The sequence below is a fragment of the Neodiprion lecontei genome, chromosome 4 (genome assembly GCF_021901455.1).
Source record: "Neodiprion lecontei isolate iyNeoLeco1 chromosome 4, iyNeoLeco1.1, whole genome shotgun sequence".
Lineage (NCBI taxonomy): Eukaryota > Metazoa > Arthropoda > Insecta > Hymenoptera > Diprionidae > Neodiprion > Neodiprion lecontei.
The window spans coordinates 18,634,192-18,657,619 of record NC_060263.1 but is presented as its reverse complement, the minus strand read 5'-3'; the positions used below and the strand labels follow the sequence as shown (position 1 = coordinate 18,657,619).

The following is a 23,428-nucleotide window of genomic DNA, read 5'->3' as shown; positions in this document are numbered from 1 at the left end:
TGATAATTAGTGTGATTGACGAATCAAATTACGACTAATTTTGAAATTTTTTTACAAGTTTTTATTTCAACGTCGTGGTGTTTTTTATTTATTTTTTTTTTTTCATTTCATCGTCTTTTCTAAGTGTAAATTTATTAAATACTACGCGTCGAAGCGCTGCATGGTTGGAGAAAAAAATTCTTACTTTAAGAGAGGGGTAATATGCGTACATAATACGCGTCTAGGTGTAATAACCTGAATTCCACGTGCTACTAAAGTATATTCTACGTGGTTATTAAATTCTAGGTCGCGCGAAACGTTCTGGCCACTAAAATGACCAAATTTAATTACCGCTATTACACTGCGCTGCTTGCACCGGGAATTTCTATAGGTACATACCCACTTTTGCACTTGCCTGTACCTTGCACTCGGGTGAAAAGGAAGGAAACGTAATTTGATCATTTCTGAACCGTGAATAATTTTTTTACGTTCAAACAAAATTTCATAATATGATTGATCAATGATCTATATTCGCAGGTGAATCAATCTCAACACTGCACCGAAGCACTTTACAACGGATAAATGTTCAGGCGTTAGAATAATTTCTAATTTTTATCCAAAAAAAAAAAATAACAAGTATAAATTCTATCGTTTTTCTGAACCTACTTGAAGGTACTTTTTCATCACGTCTGATGACTATGATTCTTAGTCAAGGAGCTTTTTGATCTCAAACGACGGGTTGAACTGTGTCATTACGGAAAGCGGGCGTAAGAGCCGTGGCGAAACCCTTCCTTTGTGAGTATGTTTTAAGTTTGATCGTCGCCGACAGGCACTGAATGAAGCTAAATGTACCCGAAGCGAACACGAAAAGGTTTCTAAAGGCGGTCTCGAGACTCAAGTTTTCCGATCCTTGTGCCGTCACCATTTATCCCGCAGTGGATAACAATAATCAATAACACACGATTGTGTCCGATGTTCCTGATGCTTGGCGAGGGTGATGAATGGGCAGCGGGGTAGGATCGTCGAATCGCGCGATTCTCAACTCGGTATCGCTGCAGTTACGGTTAACAGAGCAAGTGTTATTGAAGATTCAAGCCGCGACCAATCCAGCGATTTTAATTCTTAATCTTTAATCGACTCTAATCGAAGTAAAACAATCGCATATTCTTCTTTAAAACGAAGTACTCAAGAATTGAAATTATTCATCACGTAGAGATACGGTTTTTATCTTATAGTATGATCAGCGAAATGAAAATGATGGTGAAAATTCATCATTGCACTTGTTTCATTGGATAAAAATGTGTATTTCGGTAGAATAAACATAGCTCAATAATTACACTGAGAAAAATTTCATTTGTTATAGTACCTAAAAAAATTCAGTAAAACAGGTATCGTTAGAAAAACTGTTTGAATATTCTTGGAATTACGAAAAACGAGGTACACGCAACCATTTTGCGCTATTGTCGATCCTTTTTTGGTAATCGCAACGCAAAATCAGTTTGTTCGATTTACTCTACTTTTTTAGTTAAACAAGGCTTTAACATTAATTTATCGTTGCACGAGCATTAAATTTTCGCAACAGTTACAAGAAAATATAGTAACAGTGGTCGTAATGAGAAAGAATAGTAACGGATACTAGAGTTTCTGGTAACCGCTACAAAACTAATTTTTATTATGTACTTAGAACTATATTTTTTGATTGTGGTAAAAAATGAAAATAGTTAAGGACTGAGCGGTAACCGGAACTAAAAATTTCTTTCAATGTACAGCCAAGATAATTATCGTTTTAATTTCAAATTCTTTTACAAGATAGAATCGCAGAAGACCACTAAAAAAATGTGATCCATCCAAATGAACAACTCCTTGAGTATTAGCAGGTGAAAGATTTGTTTAGACTAAAGAACTTCTCACTGATTCTGATCAATATCAATCTGTCTGTGCATAATATCCTAAGCTTTCCTTGGGTCAACTATACGATCCAATCATATTTACATATTTACTTGCTAACAGTCTAAAGTCATCCGTTTACTCGACCGAATAAATTTCTCTTTCGTGATACGCTCATACAGGTGAAATGTTCAAAACTCAGTGATTGCAAAAAACTTGTGATATCGGCTCGATTCTTGCCAGATTTCAAGAAAAGAAAAAAAAGCAGAGAAAAGTCTCACACGTAAATGGCAATAAAAACTTTTACTGTGAAAAATTCCAGTTGTTTCAAAATTAATCACTCTTTCTTAGTTTAAGTTTATAATTACATTTCCTACATTTCATCTGGTTTTCCCGCTATTTTATACCATTTGTTCTTTTTATTTTTCGTTTTTTTTCTACCCTACTTTGTCGACACAGTACAGAATTTTCTTTTCTCTATCGTCCCGCAGGAGAGTGGACACACTGATAAAAGTTGTTTCGCTCCGTAGTGAACACAGTTTCATGAGGATGGGGGGGGGGGGGATGTGCAGTCTTGGAGCAAAATAATTCAAGCGTCTTGAATTATCGACCAGCCAGAGACGGAAGTCTTCGCTTGGTTTTCTTGACGGATGTAGTTCATGGAAGTGAAACAGATGGCGCCACAATCCGAGTTGGCGAAAAGCAAGCATGTATGCCAACGTGACCAGCGCGGAGATTGATGCGGGTGGCGAAGGGATGACGAGGTGAGAAATTGCGCCGCGTGGCGCTCCGGTAAGTGTTATTAATTCCCATCAGCTGTGAAATCTGTGCTTGTTCCGTCAGTTTGCTTTGTGGCAATTTAACGGTGGAATTACGTATAACAAACACACACACAGAGATCCCTTCGCCGAATAACTCTGCGCGTATGTGTTGCGTGAAGTTTGCTGCGTCTAACAAAATCTTTGATTTTTCATACTTCTATCGGTGATAATAAATACAGCTGTTAACAACCCAGAGAATCGCAGGAGCAAATGATGGCCAACGAAGTAAGGATGATAGTGAAATGGTGCGGCAAGGAGTACGAAATATGCAACATAACCGAAAACGACACCGTATCCACTCTCAAGGATATCGTCCATAAGGAAACTGGCGTAAGGCCCGAACGACAGAAGCTTCTCAACCTCAGATTTAAAGGTTATGTTATGTTGTGTTTTGACTCGATGGTCGATATCATCGCCGTGGTCGTCTTTTCATTATTGTCACCGTCATGAATTAAGCGAGATATCGCAACTGGAATGTTTTTCGGTGAACTAACGTTAATCACAGAGTAACGATGCTCAATTCACTCGATCAACGTTTAATTGATGATCGATTTACGAATGTATTCTTTATAATAATCGATCAATGCGGATGATCGTACTGCAGTTCCATAATTCGAATTTCTAGTCTGTAAATAAATAACTCCGGGTACTATGCAGTCCCTATTTACCATTAAGCATTTAAACACGTGGAGGGAAGTTTCATTTATAACGCCGATAAACGAGGTGTTTATTCACGTTATTTTGTTTATCGAATCCACCGAGTCGGCACAGTTCTTCCTTACCGACGAATCAAGTTTGGTTGCATCAGATATTCAATAACAAAACCAGAAGAAATTCAATTTTCGTTGACTACTAAGTATTAACGATTAACAGAAATATCATCAATGTCATACATATATTCCAATAATGCTATCCATATTATTCGAAAGCAGAACTTGAGAATCGTCACTGTTTACTTTTTATTTTCTCCATTGTTACCATTTCAATCAGAATTCTGATTTAAATAAATGTTGAATCTTTAGAAATCAGCTGAAGGTCCAATTATGCATATATTGAAATAGCAATTTCATCTTACAAAAGCTAGGAATATAAATTGTATAATTGAAGTAAAATTGCAAGCATGTAGTTCCAACATGGACGGCGTTGGCACACTAGACGTTTTATTTCAGTTTTCACATTATTCGTAGCTCTGCGCAGTTGACAATCGTCATTTCACGCCGAATTCAGCGACGACAGGAATAGATAAGCACATAAGTTTTGAATTGAGTCTGCGATATTTTTCTCCTCTAATGAGTCAAAAATGGAAGGACCGAAAGTATTTTTGTCTCCGTGTTTACGATGATCGATTCAGAATAATAAAGATCGTTTGAATCGTTAGAAACTTTCGTAAGTAAAATCTTGCAATAACTCTGAAGAGTCAACATACTCTTCACTTTCCTGTTCATGTAACTTATCTTTGAGAAATTGGCTTCGGTCAATAAAGATCATCGTCGCGATTATTGTCACCACAGCATCGCTTTGAAATGCGAAAAACCACGTATTCTCGTTTACACGATAAACGGAATCAAGAGCTCTTAACAAACTTTACGTTTTACCGAACACAGGCAAAGCAGCGCAGGACGAAGACACGATCGGAAAACTGAGTATAAAACCGGGCTTCAAACTGATGCTGATGGGCTCCAGAGAGGAGGACATCGCGGAGGCGAGCCAAGCACCGGACAACGTGCCGGACGTGGTGAACGACCTGGATATTGCCGAGGAGGAGGTGATAATCGAGAAGGCTGAGGTCTACCTCGCGAAAATCAACCGCAGGATACAGGACTACCAGGTAATAGAGCTGAACCCGCTTCGGGAGGGGATGAAGCTGCTGGTCTTGGACATAGACTACACCCTCTTCGACCACAAATCGCTGGCCGAGAGCGGCCACCTGCTGATGCGGCCGTATCTCCACGAGTTCCTTACCATGGCCTACAAGGACTACGACATCGTGATATGGTCCGCGACGAGCATGAAGTGGATAAACGAGAAGATGCGGATGCTCGGTGTCTCGTCCCATCCGAATTACAAGATAGCCTTTCACTTGGATTCGCTGGCGATGATAACGGTCCACACGCCGAAGTACAGCGTCGTCGATGTCAAGCCGCTGGGCGTCATATGGGGAAAGTACAAGCAGTTCTCTGCGAAGAACACCATCATGTTCGACGACATAAGGCGGAATTTCCTCATGAACCCGCAATCCGGGCTCAGGATAAGGCCTTACAAGCAGGCACACTTCAACAGGGACAAAGACCGGGAACTGTTGAAACTCGCCAAGTATTTGAAGCTCATTGCCAAAGTCGACGACTTTCAGACCCTGAATCACAGGAAGTGGGAGGAGTATGTGTCGAAGAAGAAGAGGAGCGAGAGACGCACCGAAGGAGATGAGCAGAAACTCTAGTATTTTTCAATCGAACTAACCGAATCTCGTTGTTCCGATTCTCCTCTCCAGCCATCGGCGACGACATATTTTTCACCCATGATGATTTTGTTCCGTACGATTATCGCCTTCTTTATTTTATGTTCTACAAGTATACGGAATATACGAAAGCGGACACTGCCTGTTCTACAAGCTATACCGTACAGCTTTGGTAATTCTCTGAGAAGAGGAGTAATTGTGTTTTTTATACCTGTAATAGAGACGTCGTCTATTAAACGATGTGATTATGGTAAGATTACCTGTACGTAAGATTAATTAAAAATATGTATTTTCGATATGACGGATTCTATACGTAGCTGAAGTTGTTGTTCATTGCTCAGGAGGTTGAGAATGATTTACCCATTACCATAAGTGATTATACTATTATATATACAATACAATGAATATATGTATACCCTTTTACCCCGTTCTCGCGTATGTACATTGGCGCATTTATTGTATCGTGTATGAATGTTAAGTTATTTATGAATCCTGTATAGAAATAAATTTTTTTTTTTTTTTTTTGTTTGCTTCTTTTCTCCAGTATTATTAGCGAAGTATTATCCAACCTGCCCCCAACTCAAGAGGTGTTTTACGATAATTCGTTTAGACCTCTTACGCGTTTGAGGATCCAAGTATTCGTGCTTCGGCAATTGATCAGAGAGATTATAGTAATATTATCGCACACGTAGATTTGAGAAAGGATTGTTTCAAGCTGTGGGAAATTTTGGTCACATCCAATATCAGTTCTTGACGGCGACTTTCGTGCTCATCATTCTAAATGACGAATATTTCAGTAAATATTTGTACACATGTGGACATTGATTCAGAGACGGCTAGTTTTTTGGGCCGAGTCGATTACGTTGGTAACACAAATTCAACCTGCAGTGCCACCGTCGGCTGGCCGCTCCGGGATGAATCTGTGTTATCAACGTAATCGACTCGGCCGTAAAACTAGCCGTCTCTGAATTAATGTCTGCATATGTACGTGCTCGAAAAATTGTCTCACGTCAATTTAAATACTCAACTTTACCAAAGCTGGTTCATTTTTCGTACTGAATATCATCAAATTTTGTCATATTACAAAAGTAATGGGATTTATTAATTACAGCGATTCCACAACATCTTGAATTCGTCGGATCGAATCCGGGATTCATGTTAATGTTGAACTTGGACACTTTCATTCGTTTCATTCATCGTTTACGATATCACGACCCGCTGCAGGATCTCACTACCGCGCTTAAAAAATGTATGTAATGACCGTTGTTACAGTTCGTTATCATATGGATTATCGCCCGGTATCCGTCTTGCATTTTGTACAAAAGCCTCGTTTTGATTGAAAATATTCGAATACTAACGTACACTCAGGCACGTTTTAAAGACTTGTCTATTCATTTTCTAATCTTCCGAAAACCGACTACTTTATCCGCTCGCGCTCCACTTCATCTACGTTTTCTGTAGCTGTAGTAGTAGCACGTAGGCAGATCGTTTAAATCTTACCAAAACTTTAATCTTATTGGTCAACATCACAGGGCTAAGGCAATGGTTGAAAATAAAAACACACTCCAGTCTGATTGTTTGCAAAGAGATCATAATTTTGGGCTCACTTTGTATTACAAATTGCAATGCAATTTCACTAGCAATTAATCACAATAAAAAGGTGGTTGTTTTTCATCTTTTGAAACATGAATCACAATTTCGTCATTGAGGAAAATTCTTAGTTTTGATTAGTACACAGTTTTTAACGATTTTCATTAGTTCTAGATACGAAATGAAAATGAGTCATTTTGTAGCTTCAACCAGAAAATCTAGTATATTACAATTCGTTTTGATTACGGGGATTCGTATATTCTATTGCGAGTATCTTGCAATAATAAATTGATGTAAAGAGCCTTATGTGACTTAACAATTGAAATGAATCAAACAAACGGATTTAATGTGGTAAAACCCAGATAATTCAAAAGTATCGACAACTTTAATTACACTGGATTTTTATTTGTACATCTTCATGTTCTTGTCAATACTACGATGCAATTTTTTACTGTTTATGTTGTCCCCGGTCCAGAAAAGAGTAGGTTTAAATGGTCTTCGGGTAAAATCATGTTGCACGTACATGGAGTAACGAGTGATTCACCTTGCATATTTAAATTCGCAGTTTCAAAGTATTTATAACCAGTTGGTATTTCGAGAGGAATATATCACCTGCTCTTGCGACGTGAAGGGAACGGTAAACACATACAAGTTGGAACCCCACATATCAGTTCAGTCGCAACAGAGAGGGAGTTTCATTCTGTAAGTGCAAATTATTATAATCAAACCGTTGAAACGTGTCGGTAATAACAGATTCACATCGTGCAGCAATCATTAAAAGCAGGAAATTAAAAGAAAAAAAAGGTGGTAATAAAACTTCAGGTAAAAGATAACGCTCAGGTTTCGAAAATTAAACATATTTTTATGCAAGAAATACGCGAAACGTCGTGTTTTTATTTTTCCTTTGCAAGTCAAAACAGATTTCTTGCTAGTTTCATAGATAAGTTCATTGTAAGCTAACGTTTCTACAATGGTTGTATTTAATGAGTCTGTATAAAATGAGACTTTGCGTTACTTTCATTCATCACGCAAAATATTGGATAAATTATGAAAGGACGATGTCAAATATTCTAATGAAATTTATTACTTCTTACTCTAATGAGTCTTAATATAAGAATACATAAATTAACTTATAATATCTTTAGTGTCAAATCCCATGTTGTGATCGTTTTTGATCGCGGTACAATGCACGAATATATGGTATTGAAATTATAAACAACAACTTACGATATCGATGTTTAATTCCGCATCACTACAAAATCATAAAAAATCTAAACAGTTCGTTTAACTACACTCGACGATGCTTCGTTCAAGACTGTTTCATGGCAGTATACTAAAATCGATTCTATACTTCCCAATCGGCAACTTCAATTTTATCATTTTTGATCATAATCACCATTGGTGCAAGGTTGTAAAATGAAACATTCAACGATGCCAGTGTGATAAATAAAAGGTGATATAGGTATATGTGCTCTGATTTATAATCCCAATGTTTACCATTCTTTTACTTTGAGATAAGAAATTGTGGCTTATAAATACATATATTAAATTGAAAAATGCTCAATGTGCGGCAATGTCGCAATATAATGAATGGAAAGTATTAATTTTTGGTCCAGGCACCTCCTCCAGTAATATTATTTTTTAAACACCAACATTGCTTCGGAAGCTCTTTCTCTTTTGCAAAAACGTTTTTTCCTTGTTCCTTTACCGAATGTGAAAAATTTGCTATGCGTCATCCAGATTAAATTTCCTAAAGTTAACTACACTCCTTGCGCGTTAAAACATGTCGATACGCAATATTTAGACCGAACTTATCCTTTCCTTTCTCATGTCCGTGCGCGCTTTCTACCCCGTCTGATACCCGTAATCTCTACCGCTACCAGCAAGCCGCGATCGCGGGGGTGGATCGTCGTTAATCGCGAAAGATGGCGCTGATCGGTGGATGAATAGCGATGAATAACCGGGAATCGAGTCGCGGAGCCTCAGTCTAATCGCGTATACGGTAACGATAACATCGCCGCGGATCGTCTTAGGTACCTATTCTCACTTTCCCGATCCTCACAGTTGAGTCTCTGTCCCTCTCCGTGCGAATTACAAACAACAGGTTCTCGCCAGTCGATCGAACCGCCGTAGGTTCACGCCTTCAGGCCTCTGAATCGTACACTCACACCTCATACACTCTTTACACGACTTTGTTACTATATAATAAGGGGTTTTTATGCCTCGGCGGGTTTCCCCCTGCGAGCCAATAAATTGCAATAATTTTCTTGGCTCGATCGAGTGTTTTGATTACTTTATTTCGGCCCATATCTCATCCTTCAATCCTCATTTTTTTACTGTAGAATCACGGAAGCCTGTCCACGTTGATAAGTTTTTTTCGACTCTACGCGAAACATATGAGATTGAATACATACATTAGAGTATTTGTAATCAGTGTTGGTGCGAAATAGAATAATAACACCGGCCCACAAAAAAAAAATTGGTCTGTACTTTTGACCCGACCTACCTATCTTTATGTATTTCGACGCGCTGAATCCGAATCTGAAGTCAGTTTTGCCCGTACACCCTCAAAATTTTGAGTAAATTGCAAAAAACCATAAAAATTGCGAAAAATTAACGGTTTTGGTAAGAAAAAAATTTATGGAACTATAGACCAAGTATGATTTTTATGTATTTTCGTCCGCTGAATCCAAATCTGAAGTTAATTCAACCATAAGCCATTTAAAATCTAAGTAGATTGCAAAAAAAAAAAACCTGAAAATTGCGAAAAATCACAGAAAATTGAAGGAAAGAAGCTTGTGCCACAAAATTTTTTGGGAAATAAAAAGAGTGAAAATTACGGAAATTTATTTGAAGAGTTGTTGGACAATTAAGATACTATGGGTTGCTTAGTGAATCTTAAATTGCATTTCTTACATTCTCACCTTCGACACTTTTCTGAAAATCTTGGCGACTACAGTGAAGAGCAAGGCGAAAGATTCCACCAAGACATAAGTGAAATAGAGAGCGAATATCAAGGAAAGTGGAATGTCAATATGACGGCAGATCATTGCTGGACACTGAAGAGAGATGTACCCGATGAAAACAGAAAGCGAAAAAGAAACCCTTTGCGTAGGTCATTCGAAGGCAAAAGGGTTCGACACAAGCGAAGAACAGCTTGAAATCAGAAAGGTCGTTCCTTATCTTCGTATGGTTTTTAAACACATTTTTTGATAGAAATAAATTTAATTAAGTTCAATCAATTTTTTTCATTACTATATGTGCAATTTTCCGCACTGACTTAGTTTTTTTTGAGGGCTAACAGGCCAAATAAACTTAAATTTATATTTATTTACAAATTGTTAAAATTTAAAATTAATAAAGAATTACAAGACTGGAAAGCCATCAAAATATGAAAAATAAATTTAAATTTGTACTCCACTAATCAAATAACGTGATATATATTTCGTTTTCATTTAAAAAATGATTTTCATCACAACAACATGAATATTTTGAAATTTTCAGAGATTTTTTGTTATTTACTTAGATTTTTAAAGATATATAAGCCAAATAGGCTCAAGATTTAGATTCAACGGATCGAACTACATAAAAATCATGATTGATCTATTAATCTAGCTCTATAGAATTTATTTTATCACAATAATTGAAATTTTTTTGCTATTTTCCGCAATTTTCAGGAGTTTTTTTGCAATTTACTTAAATTTTAAAAGGCTTATGATTGAATAAACTTCAGATTCGGATTCAGCGCGTCGGAATACATAAAGATAGGTAGGTCCGGTGAAAAGTACAGACCACTTTTTTTTTTTTTTTTGTGGGCCGGTGTAATTGGAATTATCCAACAGTAATTTTCACTGGTTGCACTGAATGTGCACTACGTGCTAAGTGAAAAAAAAAACGCTATGTGATTATGGTAGAAGTGCCGATATTTTCTCGGTCAATACAGAAATAAATTATGCAGACATACCTATTTGTGTTTTTCCATGTTTTAAAATAGCATTCGTCTTGTGTTCGTGGCAAAAATTTTTTTGTGTAACTTAACATTCTCGGAGTTTGTTCAGGATGGCTACATCGTTGTGCGCAACTTTAGCATCTCGTGCGACGAATTGAAAACAAATAGAATGAAACAGCTCAAAAAAATTTTACGGTCATACGAGAGTTGAATAAAAAGTCTGTTCACTATTCGGATGGAGAGATTGAGGTTCTTAGTGTGAATAATGGAGGTGAGTTTTGAACTGAACCGACATAACATCAGACTAAAAACCAATGGAGAGAAACAGATAAGGAAAATTTTCATGTCATACAAGAGCTGAATAAAAATGCTATTTACTGTTGGTACGGAGAGCTTCAAGTTCTAAGTGTTACTTGTAAATGTTGGAATAAAAATGCTGTTTGCTATTCGTGCAAAGAGGTTCACAGTGGCCACTGTATCGAAATATTCCCCAAATGTATCACCACTAAGATCGCGACTTTACATGTAAATGACGAGAAAAGAAAACAAATTATTAAGCAAGCTTATTTTACTTGCTTAATTCCTAAGAAATGTCGCTACGATACAATTTGTCAGTTCTTTCCAATACAGAATTCAGTCCACGTGACCTCAAAAAACAAATGGTTTAAAATACTCGAAATTCCAAGCCGTGAATTTAAATCATGTTTTCAACGCTTTTACAAATAAATATACAATAATAAAATAAACGTGAACTGTATTTCCCGCTTGTTTACGCCGAAGCAAATGAGACGTCAGTCTGTACAGTCTGTCGATAAACGCGGGTGCTACCATCGACAAAACAGACTCGACAACTGCGAACTTATCCACAACGCAGGCTCTGGACCCGATTCGCTTCCATTGGGCGACGTCGCGACGCCGTGAAAGCGGGTTTCAGGTTCAAAACGAAACGGCGCCGGCCGGCAGCCGCCAGGCCGGAGTCTCCGCCTGAACGCACTTCGCGCACGACCGCCGGGTGAACCGCTTCCCAACGGGGAAGAAAATGTGGAATTTCAAGAGACGCGAAAGCCCGAAATTCCCGTTTCCGCGACTCGGTTATCACCGGTGAAATAGCATTCGATAACTCCGAAAAAAAGGCCCCTCTGATTATTCGCACGCGTGAAATCGAATCCCGAATCAGTGGGGTTAACGGAGGTAAGCTAGTCGCGAATTTCTTACAGCAGGACAAGTGATTAAACAGAATTTGTATAGTAATTTTGAATTGATAAAACATAAAAATCAAATAAACAGCTCGAATTAAGTTTTAACCAATCTACGGTGTACACGTTTCATTCGCTAATACAGTTCCTGTACAACAAGTGTTCGGTGTGTATGATTTGTTAGTATAACGGTGAAGCGGAGAATACACTGTGGAAATGTGTGAAATTGAATGGGAAAAGCCCGCAAGTGCGACGAAAGCAGGATCCGACGACGAAGCGTTTACGATGAAAGAGCTACCGCGATGGGCCTGAGTTGAAAAGAAGTGAAAAAAAGAATTGACAATCGTCGACAAGAAGACCCACCCGGATGTTATGATCGTTAACAAGCTAGAATTAGCGAATCGAGATGCCGTTCGTCGCCAGAAAAGTGGAACCGCGGTTGCTGTGCAGGGGCCACGTACCCCCGGGCCCCTCTTCGGGGGCCGCCGGGGCCGAGTTGGATTCCGTCGCTCACGGGGCCCTGACAAGTTGCCTGAAGCAGCTCGCCTGCGTGCTGACTTTGGCCGAAGACATCTTCGCCGAGCTGACCTCCGAGCTGACTACCATAGCTGACAGAAGCGGGGCCCTAAGGCTGAGGGTCGACAAGGTCGACGAGTGCCTGGCAACGATCGACCCAAAGAAGGTCCCAGTCCGTGAGTAGATCCTTCTTTCAAAAATCAAGGGGGAAAGCATGAAATTTTTCGTCTGTTGTTGGGCGGACGATCCTGCCGGGCGTGGGAAACGATTATCTCTAAACCTCGGGCCAGTTTTACCCAAGAAATCTTGCTTGCTCTTCCACGCCTACTCTCGCCTCCGTCGGCCCAGGCCAGAACAGGCCCTCTCGCCTTGGGGCCCGACAAAGATCGCCTTCTTGTTACCGGTGAGCACGCGGGCTCCGATATGCGCATATGCAAACAGTATCCACTTTCCGTCCGCGCAATGCAGTTGCGAACTAAGCGATATTGCGACTGTAACTTTGTTGCGGTTGTCGGCCACACGTCAAGTCCGCTTTCTTAAAAATGCGAGTAGTCGCAGTAGAGATTAAGTGCCTGGAGAAGCAGCGTTCGCGTAATCGCACGCTAATTCGGGTCACCGTTGCAGATATTGCAATTATTTAGATCACCCGGCTAACCGGTGGATTTGACCCTTGACCCCACCGGCTCGCAAGCTTTCTCGTCAGATTGCACGGAGGTTTCGATACTGCATAAGCGCACTTTCTAGTCACCGCGGCGTACAGCGCGGGAAATCTTGAGCGTGCGACGAGATTCGCGATGGATGTCGATCAGAGAGCCTTGTGTTCCCAAGCAAAGATCTCCGCAATCCGGACGATACAGATAGTGCGGCTGCAACCTACCTGCGTCAGCTGCATCCGAGCCCGCCTTTTATCTTCCCTTCCTCTCTTTCTCGGTGTTCCGCAGTCTTTTCGGAAAGGGAAATCTCCGCATTCGTTTCTGTCAGTTTTTTTCCGTCGTGCTAGCTGTTCAGGTTAGACACCCCGTAGACCCTTCGAGGGAAGGATCGGACGGAGTCTCTCGGGCCGAAGGAACTTAAGCTGTTTGCCGATGGAAGCCATAGATCTATTTTGCCATGACTCTTCCCGCATCCACTCGCTCCGTCCAGGAATACACACCCAAGCCATACCAGTGTCCTCTGTCTCATCGGCGCTCGTAAAAATACAAAACAAGTTTTGAAAAGTACACGCGGCACCGTCTACCGCTGGATTTTGCACACAGTGACAGTTCGTGACGAAAGTTTTTTTTCCTGTCAATTTGAACCGATGGTCGTTGAGGTCGCGTGATCGATCAGTCATTTAAACTCTTTTTTTTACAATCCTGTTCCTGATTTTGAACAACCGCAGTTGACGAACTATTGCTGTATAAAATTGGATCACCGTGTACGGTTATCAAGTCTTGGACTTCAACCCCAGTCTGATGAAAATAAGATCATTTTACTCGTCTAGACAAATCTTGAAGAATTAACCGAGAAAACCGCGAAACGCATTTCGAAGCTTAAACACAGAGTAGAGTAGGAGTAAACTTCGGTACATTTTTACCCTGGGAATATAAAAAGAAAGAAATAAGAGAATAAGAAAGCGAGAAAAAGAGGATCGAGCTTAGGCCCCCCAAGCGTACGTAAAAAATACTTCCGGCTGTTGTAAAATGAAACGTTGAACAACTCTGGATCTAATCTGGTATCCACACTGTATATACCGTGTGTACACACATACACACGCGGGGTTAGTGGCGATCGGCTTTACGAGCCACCGATCTCTATCTGGCCTCATTTGATCAACGATATTTATCACGTGCATCAGTTCTAATACACGAACGGGTTTTTTCTCTCATCCATTTTACGTTTATCAGAGATTCATACATTATGAACGTTGTGTACTCATACCTGTAATTACACCAACTCGTGGGCGGGCCCAAACGTAATACCACGTATTGTGAAATGCGCCAGTAACAACATCGCATGCTGAAGCTTTGCCATCGATCCCTCCCATGTGTAGAATTACGAATATCATCGATTTTTCTCACGCAGTATTCGAAAAATTTCGTCAAACTATTCAAACCTTGAATTGTCAGAAAATTCGTGGGTCAAAAGTGCGGTAAGGTCAGTCGAGACTCAGTCACAGGTAGCTGGCGTTTTCCTTTTCTTCTCTTCTCAGCTTCCTCTCTCCATTTTCGCATTCTGCTATTGCCGCATTACATTCCTGTCACTTGCTGCTGGGAATTTTTCACCGGCAAAGGGCGAGCAATTTTTATGACCGAGTATTAAGTGAGCTGGCTTGGTGAACGGGGATTCCGTCACTCGTACCGGCTTTCATAACTCGACCGGCTCTTGAGCACCTTAGACCTCGGGATTAATCGAAGTCGAGTGAATGGTGGCTCAGCGTAGCCAACACGTAACTTCAACCATGCAGTCCTAGTCCCGTAGATTATTTGGATTGATCCCCCCCCTCCGATACCCATGGAATTATGGTAATATTTCCAGACCTTGTCTTGCTCCGTTCACCTTTCTCACGCGTCTTCCTCAAATCATCCTGCAGGAATAAAGCGGTGAAGTAACTTCCATCGAGCATGTAACATGTTCAATATGCCAATCCACGATCACTAGAACATGCGTGGAACAATCGTAATTGAGTGATCCAGTTTGCTAGAGATATTATATTAAAATTCTGAAACACTTTTGTAACTTACGATTAGTAAACGTGAGAGTGTGATCGACAATATCCATTGATTAACCCTGGTGGACACTGCGGTATTCCGCGAGAGATGGTACTACATAATTTTCATGCACTTCATCCATAGTAACTCCGTAAGATGTGCTGACACTTCGTCACGCAACGCCTCATTCGAAACGGAGAACATCGCTTAAGAAGATCGGTGTGACCTCTTCAAAGTCTTAGACGTATTCCGAGTTGTTCAATGCGTCGTTACGTTCGTTATCAATCTTTAGTTGTCGACTCGTTTTTCAGTATTGGTACTTGTGACCTACCGGGAAATATTTTACTTACGAAACTTATGGAAATGATCAATTGTCAAGGGACAAAACCGAACGGCAATTTGCCAATGTCGACGGGGGTCCCAGCTGATCGTTATCGACGATGAAATGCAAGTGTCATGTCGTTGGACAGAGCCGTGCAGCTACCGATCACGAACCGTGACAGAGCCGGTGCAAACGTGATATTCGCGTAGAGTGACATTCCGTGTCGCAGGTGATAACCGAAACCCCTTTACCGTGTGGATATAACGCAGTTACGCGTCGGCTGGAGGAGTTGCAGCAGTTGGCCGTGTTTATTCAGCTCAGATTTCGCGTTTGCTATTCCGCTTGCGGGGGTCATGCGTATACATATATAATATGGATGATACTGCAGTCGGTGTTCGGCTGTCCGCAGAAGCTGCAGCGGGGATTCGATTCAACGCTTATCTTATCAGCCCCCTGCGGGTTTGATACCTAGCACCGACACAGGCTTGTTTTAATTTCTTGCGGCCGTCTCTGATGCGCGTGTATGTGCGCCTGGAGATCGCTAATAGTTCATTAATCATCGGCTATAATACCGGCCTGCGCGATAGCGCAGCGACACTTGGTTGGATGCCGGTAAGTGGCATGAGGAATGGAGTTAGTCGCTTGACTCTCTCGATTGAATTAGATTAATTGACCAAAAGCGAGAAAAGGAACTGGAATTCATGGTTAGAAGGAGGAAATTGACGTGGGAATGTTTCGCTTTCCTTGGCTCCTGCTTCATCAACTGATAAAGTGCGATTACAGTGTCTTCGAGTCGTATACGGAATGTTGAAGAACGTAAACTGCATTCGGCGATACAAGCCGCGGTCGGTTTTTTTTTTGGTCGGTGTTATTTTCGGGAAAGAGGAAGTGCCCGTCGCTTTTTCGACGTCTCAGATAAAAACCGTGGCACACGCCCTTCGGGTACTAAAACAGTACGACAAAAACTTCCATCTCTATATCCAGCGCGCTGCGCGGACCACGTCACTGCTTCAGAAGTCATTAAATACACTCAAGATTCCCATCAAGTGATGACGTTCATCCAATCACAGCTGTGAAAAGAGCCAGACTTACTCTCTTGAGCGTTGCGTATGGATCATCAGACAAACACTTGATGACGACAAAGATTAATGGTAAGATACGTCGTGATTATCGCTGACTGCTGGTACAGAGAATTTTGGATCCTATGCGGCCACGTCACTGTGTTCAAAAACGTGTTACAAAATTCTCTACATCTGCCCTGCAGTCGAGTCGGGGTTGAATGAGGCGGCATGATACGTGTTTCGTACCCTCTGCAGGGCTGCAGGGGCCGCCAGAAGGGGGTCCTGGGGCCTCGGGCCCCCTGTTAAGGAAAGAAACGGGTCTCCGTCAGCTGTGGAAGAAAAGTTTTTCACGGCGAGCGTGTAACTACCGGCTGCCGTTCGTTGCCACGTATAGGTATACCTATAACGTGTAGTTTGACGGTGATTTCATACACGTGTGCATTCTTAGAAATATGTAATATAACGATTGATTTCCGTATGGTCGAAAATTTATGTAGGGAATTGATTTTTATCCGTAATTTCTATATTGCACCATAAAGCTAGCGCAGCCCTCACAATTATTCGTTTATGAATTCCCGACATTATCCTAGTAATGTGTAAAGTCAGACTGCAATGGTCCGTATTAATAGCGATATCCAATCAGCAATATTATATTGAAATGACTGAAGAGCCTTGTGTAAGACGCACGATAATTCCACGTAAAACCATTTTTTTTCTGACCATAGTTATACAAGCTCAGACTACCATGTCTCTGTCTCAAATACGGTAATAAACTGATTATTATAGATCGCAACATCCATATTATTATACTGCGGTAATTACTTCTAACAGTAAAATATAGCAATTTGCTTCAGTCGCCCCGTTTTATGGTTAAAATATGGTAAATGCAGCTGGTATATTTTTACCTAAGAGCGCGGTAGCTTTAGCCGTATGGAAAACGTCAAGAAGACGGTATCTCATTGCAAATTCGGTGCTCTTGTGTTTCTCATGCCTGCTTCTTTTCGTTCACGAAGCGGATTTATGGCGACAATTTCACCCTCCGATCACCGATGAATCTCGCGTCTGGAATCAGAGGGGAAATTCCGCATTTCCGTGCCGCAAATCGAAGCAGTAAAGCGCACGTGCGGTAAAGGCTATGAGGGAGGGATCGTGTCACGGATGGCTAAAATTAAACGGAAAGTATATAGCGGGTATGCCGATCCCCGCCCCGTTGCTGCAGCACTCGTTCGGCGTACCAGCTGGCAGCCGGAAGTCAGATGAAGATGAAGAGGAATAAGAAGAAACGGGCGGGAAAATAAAAGACCGTTCCTTCCTTGCGCCGGTTCCAGGGGTGCCGAGAAACGTTCGATAGGGGGGACAAACGAACGACAAGAACCGTTGCAGTGTCCCACTTTTATTATTCTTCTTCCTTACTTGCGTTCTCGCGTGTGTGCGTGTATGTGTGTGCATTTTACCCACACTTGCACTCTTCATTGCCATCGAATAGCACTCGTAGAAATTCGCGGCTATTCAAACCGGAACACTAATCGAAGCTAGCAGAACTAGCTTATCCGAATGGATAATTGCACGGCATATTTATATTTTCTGAATGAATATTGTATCCTGAATTAAGATTCATCCAAGTTGACTAAAAAATTGACCACTAAACTCTCGAATAGCTTAATTGTAAGACTCCTGGATTTTACTGAAAATTGTAACCGATTATCTGAAGCTTGATGAAACTTCCAATCCTCGATGCGGTTTTGGTTTCAATTAACAAATCGAACCTAAACATCACGTAACTTTTACACACCACTTGCGCATCCTATGATGAAACTGAGAGTGATACAAAACACGGAAGAAAAAGAGAGAAAAAAATAATTAATTCTGCTTTGTATCTACCCCGATAAAAGTAAAATAACATACAGTTTCAACTTTCGAAGCGAATAGCCGCAGGTGAAAATGTCTCTTCCTGCAGACGCATTGGGAGTTCAACCGTGGCATCAGGTGTGTTTCAACGGTCAACGCCACCTGTTACCAACATCGGCGAGGGCATAAAAGTTGTGAAAAGCGTACGGTTTCGAACATACGGTGTTGAACAAACCGTTTCATCGCATTAAAAACTGCGACTGCTGAAACGATGACCGACACGTGTTTTTCAGTTATTAAAAATCGCTCGTGCTCTTTACTCGCACATCGCGTGCCGTCAGGGAAAACAACACTGATCGCGAGTGATTAAGCCCTCGATTATTAAGTTACCATCCAGTATCTTCCCGCTGCACGCGGGCTTCGAGCCTACGCTTCATGCGCTCGATGATTTTGTCCTGATTTTACCACCCATTTTCGTTCCACCGATCGACCGGCTAAGCCGAGGACTGAGGTCGAGGGAATAGTTCGATCACGCGACGTGCCAGGTTATTGACATTCCGTAAACTCGCCCCTCGTGCAATCTTGTCGATGAACAATTCGGAAAAGCCCATAAATTACATGCCAACAATAATAAAAAGGATGAAACAGATTACGGGCCCAGATTTTTCCGGTCCACGATGTCACTACGCTAAAGTTTTATTACACTTCAATGATTGTTTAATTTTTCATCAATTTCTACCTGCTCCGAAACACGGAGACAGCAGCTTCCGCATATTTAGTTATTTTTCATAGGTGTCGGTGATACTGTGCAATGGCAATCACAGATTGGCTCCGGTTTGCCGGGGTGAAATTGAAAGTTTAAATATAGAACGGACGTGCAAATTCCAGTTCGATCGAATTAGCTTCCGCTGCACCGTTACCTGCACAGTCTGCACGGGCCCGCTGCGCCAGGTTAAACTGTAAAAGTTGTCGGGGTCCGTGATCTGCCCCCCGGGTATTTGCCTCGTCGGTAACGCTTCGATTTAGAGGCGACCGTAACTGGATGCGGGAAAACCCGGCATTATGCCTGAAAATCGACTTATATTGTCAGCAAATTAAATCCCCATTCAAACCGAGGGACACGACTCGTAATTTATGTTTGTCAGGCAGCAAATGCGGGGCCCTCAATTTCGCCTGTGACCGAATTTCTCTTCCTAATCCCCGTTTCAAAAACGCAAATGTAGAAAAATCGAAGTACTCTTCCAGATTTGGAGATCGTAGGTGAGAAGAACCAACAACACATGGCGCAGCTACTGTTCTCCGGATTCGTAACGTCACGATTGTTCCGATTTCCGGGTCTTACAACGAGTCTTTGAATGAACTCTGGAAGACTTGTGGTCAGGGCACAATGGCTGTCCTGACATAAGCGATACAACAACAACGATACCTAGAAAAAAATACCATATGTTACGGGTCTGCACAATGTACGTGATGATACGGGAGTTGAAAAGCGTCGAAAAGCAGACCAAATGTCGTACAATGTTGGGTTTCACTTTGTTAGATACCGAGCTGCAACAGCAGCAGCAGCAGGTGACGTCTCTATCCCATCCCTGCGTGATGCGCGTATTGCCATCGTTTGGGTATCATCAATATTAACTTCTGCCACGCGATCGGTTTGATTTTACAGCTGGCCCGATTGCCGTTAAATTATTCACGAGAATATATAGAGAAGGCGAAGGGACGAAGAAGAGAAGGACCGTAAAACTCGGTGGTTTCTATCTATCTCCTGATCGAAAGAACAGTTATTGCAGTTGAATGCGAATTCAAGCACCGAATGACGAGAAGGGTGGAGTGAAAATGCGATAACTTTTTTTGCGATACGGACCCCGGGGGTAAATCGTTCGTTAAATCAATCCGCAATGTGTATCAATTTAATCGGCGTATAATGAATACAAAATCGGCCCTCTGTGCACGAGTGTTTCCAGTTGAATTGACGGTTTAGCAAGCCCAGTGCTCCGCGTCGGTCTGTTGTCCCGTTCTGTAGAAGAAAATATATTCTATTGTGTTTTGATAGAGAGGGAATACCGCCTGCGGTTTCGGTGCGGTGAAACGGGACGGGGAAGGCAGCAGCAACATATGACATGCGAAACGCGGTGCTGCAGTGAGACAGAAAAAGAGAGAAGTAGGGAGATATGAAGATGAAGAGAGAAGTGGAGTGCAGCAGTGCGGTGCATGTTCGCCAGGTAGCTGATGCTGCCGCAGAATTCAAGCAGATGTTATATCCGCCTGCCATATAGGTACACTGCACTCACTCATATTCACCCTGCAGACGATTCGGCTGCGTGACGCCTGTCGATTCAGTTTTGCCACGACGTGTTGTCGTACGGCTGTCTTGTATATGAAACGATACGAAATGAAATGAAATTAAATGATATGAAATGGAATGGAACGCTATGAAATGAAATCATTGTGGCGTGCCTCAGCGTGACGGGACTTAGTTTGGCGGCCTGATGTGCCACGGATTGTTAAAAGGAATCCCATTCGATGGACTCTCTCAAAGTCAAATGCGAGATTATTTCAAATGACGTAATCGAAACCTGATGCGGCACGTACTGTTTGGCAATAACAGAGTCGAATATTTCGCAACCAATGTCACTGGTAAATCGACTCAGATACCGTGCGCATCGTTTTCAGAGTTTTATTAAAACCACTTCATTGGTCTCTAGGATTTGAAGGGTTGAATCGAAAGATGATCACTCTTATAAAGTCCGGTAAAAATCACGTCCGGCTAACGTAAACATTGCCTAATTCCGATCTTCAAGACCCGCTCCACTTGCTAGTGCTCGAATTCGAGCGGTAGACACCGCGTGCCGAACTTTGAAAACACGGATGGCAAAAATGAGGCTTGAACAAACAGCTATGAAAAACACCGCGGCCTTGGGTCTCGGCTCGCTTCCTTGTCTCAAAGGCAGAGACGATGGACGGGTATACTCGTACGAAATTTGAACGCTCGTTGTCAGAAGGTGCAGCCGTATCGGTATATTGAATATCGTACACGGAGTTGGTCACGGTCGAGTGGTCAGCCCTCTGAAAAATGAACAATGCGAAATACCGGACGTTCGTTGAGCCTCGACGAATGAATTTTCAACGGTACCAGCGTTCCGAGTATAATCACTGATGTTCCAAGCTTCCGAAACTCATCACTTCTACTGTTGACTGTAATAATTCCCACGCGAATAAAAGCGAATGAACAACAATTTTCCAAACAAAACCTTTGATTCCGTGACTCGCCCATTGCACATACGTTCTAATAAGTGATTATCCAGCTCACTGGATTTATAGGTAGGTGAACACACGACTTGGTCGCTTTACGTACTCTCGGTTTCATTCACTAAACCAACGTCTGAGAATCCTAGCCAGTTCTCGTATCGTTGCGCCTTGGTTTATCACCGTTACCGGTAACCATGGGGATTATCAGGGGGTCTTTATCATGGCAAACAGAGCATGACTCGCGACAGGTGAATCGCCTGCGCGCCGTTCTCCACGGTGCAGCAGTGCTGCCAGCTGGAATTGCGAGTAAGGAAATGAAATTTTGGGAATTTGATTATGCCACACTTTAATGCACTACTCCCGCTTTCAAGGTCACTCCAGCCTGTCTTTGACCTGTGTATAACTCAACGTTGGCCTAGTCTTGGAGTCTCGAGCTCTTCGGTTATTTCTGTGGGTAAATATTGCTCTCCGCTAAGGATAGACACTGGTAATCTATGAATAGACGAATAGGAAATAGACTGGCCACTACTGGCTCTGTGCAAACGAATCTATAGTGGTTCGTTTGCTCACCAGACGAAACACGTCTCTTCGGGTTTTCTCCATGCCTGCTGCACGCGTACTCGATAAAAGAGTTTCGAAAAATGAAATAATGGTCGTGTATCGAATTTCGGCGAGCAGGTATCGCCGGATGATCATCGACTCCGGAAGCGGAAACACTTCAAAGACTTCCTCGATACGATATTAGATCCCGCTCATTCTGTGGCAGCGTCGTGTTAGCGTCGTTCCAACCTCTCCCTCCTTCCATCGCGTTTGTCTCTCTCTGCTCCATCAATCGATAAACAGAATTGGCGGTTTAATCCGCAGTTGAACCATGGCTCACCGATGCATTGTACACACGCACGCATGCTCGTATGCACCAAATCAACAAATATCATCATCGCTGAGCGCTTTTGCAACGCTGTCAGGTAGCGGTGGTTTTTCTTTGGGAATCGAGACCAGATCAGCGTCCTCCAACAGTCTTGGTTCGACCTAGTCCTCCATGTTTATACTGCAGTCCACAGGCTGGATTGCTCTCGATTTTCCAAACTCTATTGATTCACAGAGTCAACAGAGCTTCGTCTTGAGCTGGGGTTCTTCTCACCATGCACGTTGAATTCTGCTCCATATTTTTGGTCTTTCGGATTCAGATTAATCGTCACTCGATTATCGGGACTAAATTCCGTTTTCTATCGTAAGAAACTAACCGTCGAATCGTCCGGTTCAACACCAAGACTCAGGCACGTACGGTCCTCGAGTACGGTGGGAGTAAAATGACCGATGAGTTTGTGGATGTGGGATCGGTGCACGCTCTTCAGCGAGTGGGTGCGCACTGTGTGCGTCGACGTCGTTGTCTCTCGGTTACAAGGCACGTACGACGAGAAAGGCGCTCCCAGCTCCGAGGCATTCTAGCATCCTGTAATCCTCTCGATGTAGTGTATCCCGTCTCCCCTCATGGCCAAACTTACACGCCACACGGAATGGACCGTGGCTTGTGCAGGCGAGCTTCTTCCGTTATAAAACTTGCGATGATCACCAGGCTTCAGTGGTATTTTTTATCGGATATTGTCGATGTTCGTCGGCAGAAATGAAGAAACTACCGTTTTGGTTCCCAATCAAGTAGTTACACTCTGCATTGATGTGGCTGAAAATGAAAACGAAATCATCTTGTAACCGATTCTTTAAGGAGAAACAATTATTGCCATTTTCGTTTCCATTCACTCACTGCCAGTTGTTGGCGATCAAAGCATGTTTTTCGACAGATAATTGCATCATGGCCACTACTGACCGCTCTTCTGTAGCTTCTTCGAAATCAGACAAAGGATTAA

General features: G+C 42.0%; 2 protein-coding genes across 4 annotated transcripts in view; both read left to right on the top strand.

Annotated features, from left to right (window-relative positions):
• The first annotated feature begins 2,666 nt into the window (after positions 1-2,666).
• LOC107226656 (ubiquitin-like domain-containing CTD phosphatase 1) lies at positions 2,667-5,438 on the top strand. The gene is made up of 2 exons (XM_015667540.2): positions 2,667-3,060; positions 4,292-5,438. Exons 1-2 carry the CDS (start codon positions 2,898-2,900, stop codon positions 5,122-5,124), a joined length of 996 nt encoding a protein of 331 aa, XP_015523026.1. The 5' UTR covers positions 2,667-2,897; the 3' UTR covers positions 5,125-5,438.
• Positions 5,439-11,640: 6,202 nt separating this feature from the next.
• LOC107226649 overlaps positions 11,641-23,428 on the top strand; it is a 56,392-nt gene continuing 44,604 nt past the window's right edge. For 2 of the 3 annotated variants that reach the window (XM_046739067.1, XM_046739065.1), the window contains exon 1: positions 11,641-12,569. In XM_046739067.1, the coding sequence (XP_046595023.1) occupies positions 12,284-12,569 (286 nt within the window). In that variant the 5' untranslated portion in view covers positions 11,641-12,283. The remainder of the gene's footprint in view (positions 12,570-23,428) is intronic. The other variant, XM_046739066.1, reaches the window with a different exon arrangement.

Bases quoted from the DNA above. Each gene is read 5' to 3' on its own strand.
- LOC107226656 (XM_015667540.2), top strand. From the start codon at position 2,898: ATGATGGCCAACGAAGTAAGGATGATAGTGAAATGGTGCGGCAAGGAG. The intron at 3,061-4,291 runs GTTATGTTATGT...TACCGAACACAG, and splicing joins TCTCAACCTCAGATTTAAAG to GCAAAGCAGCGCAGGACGAA.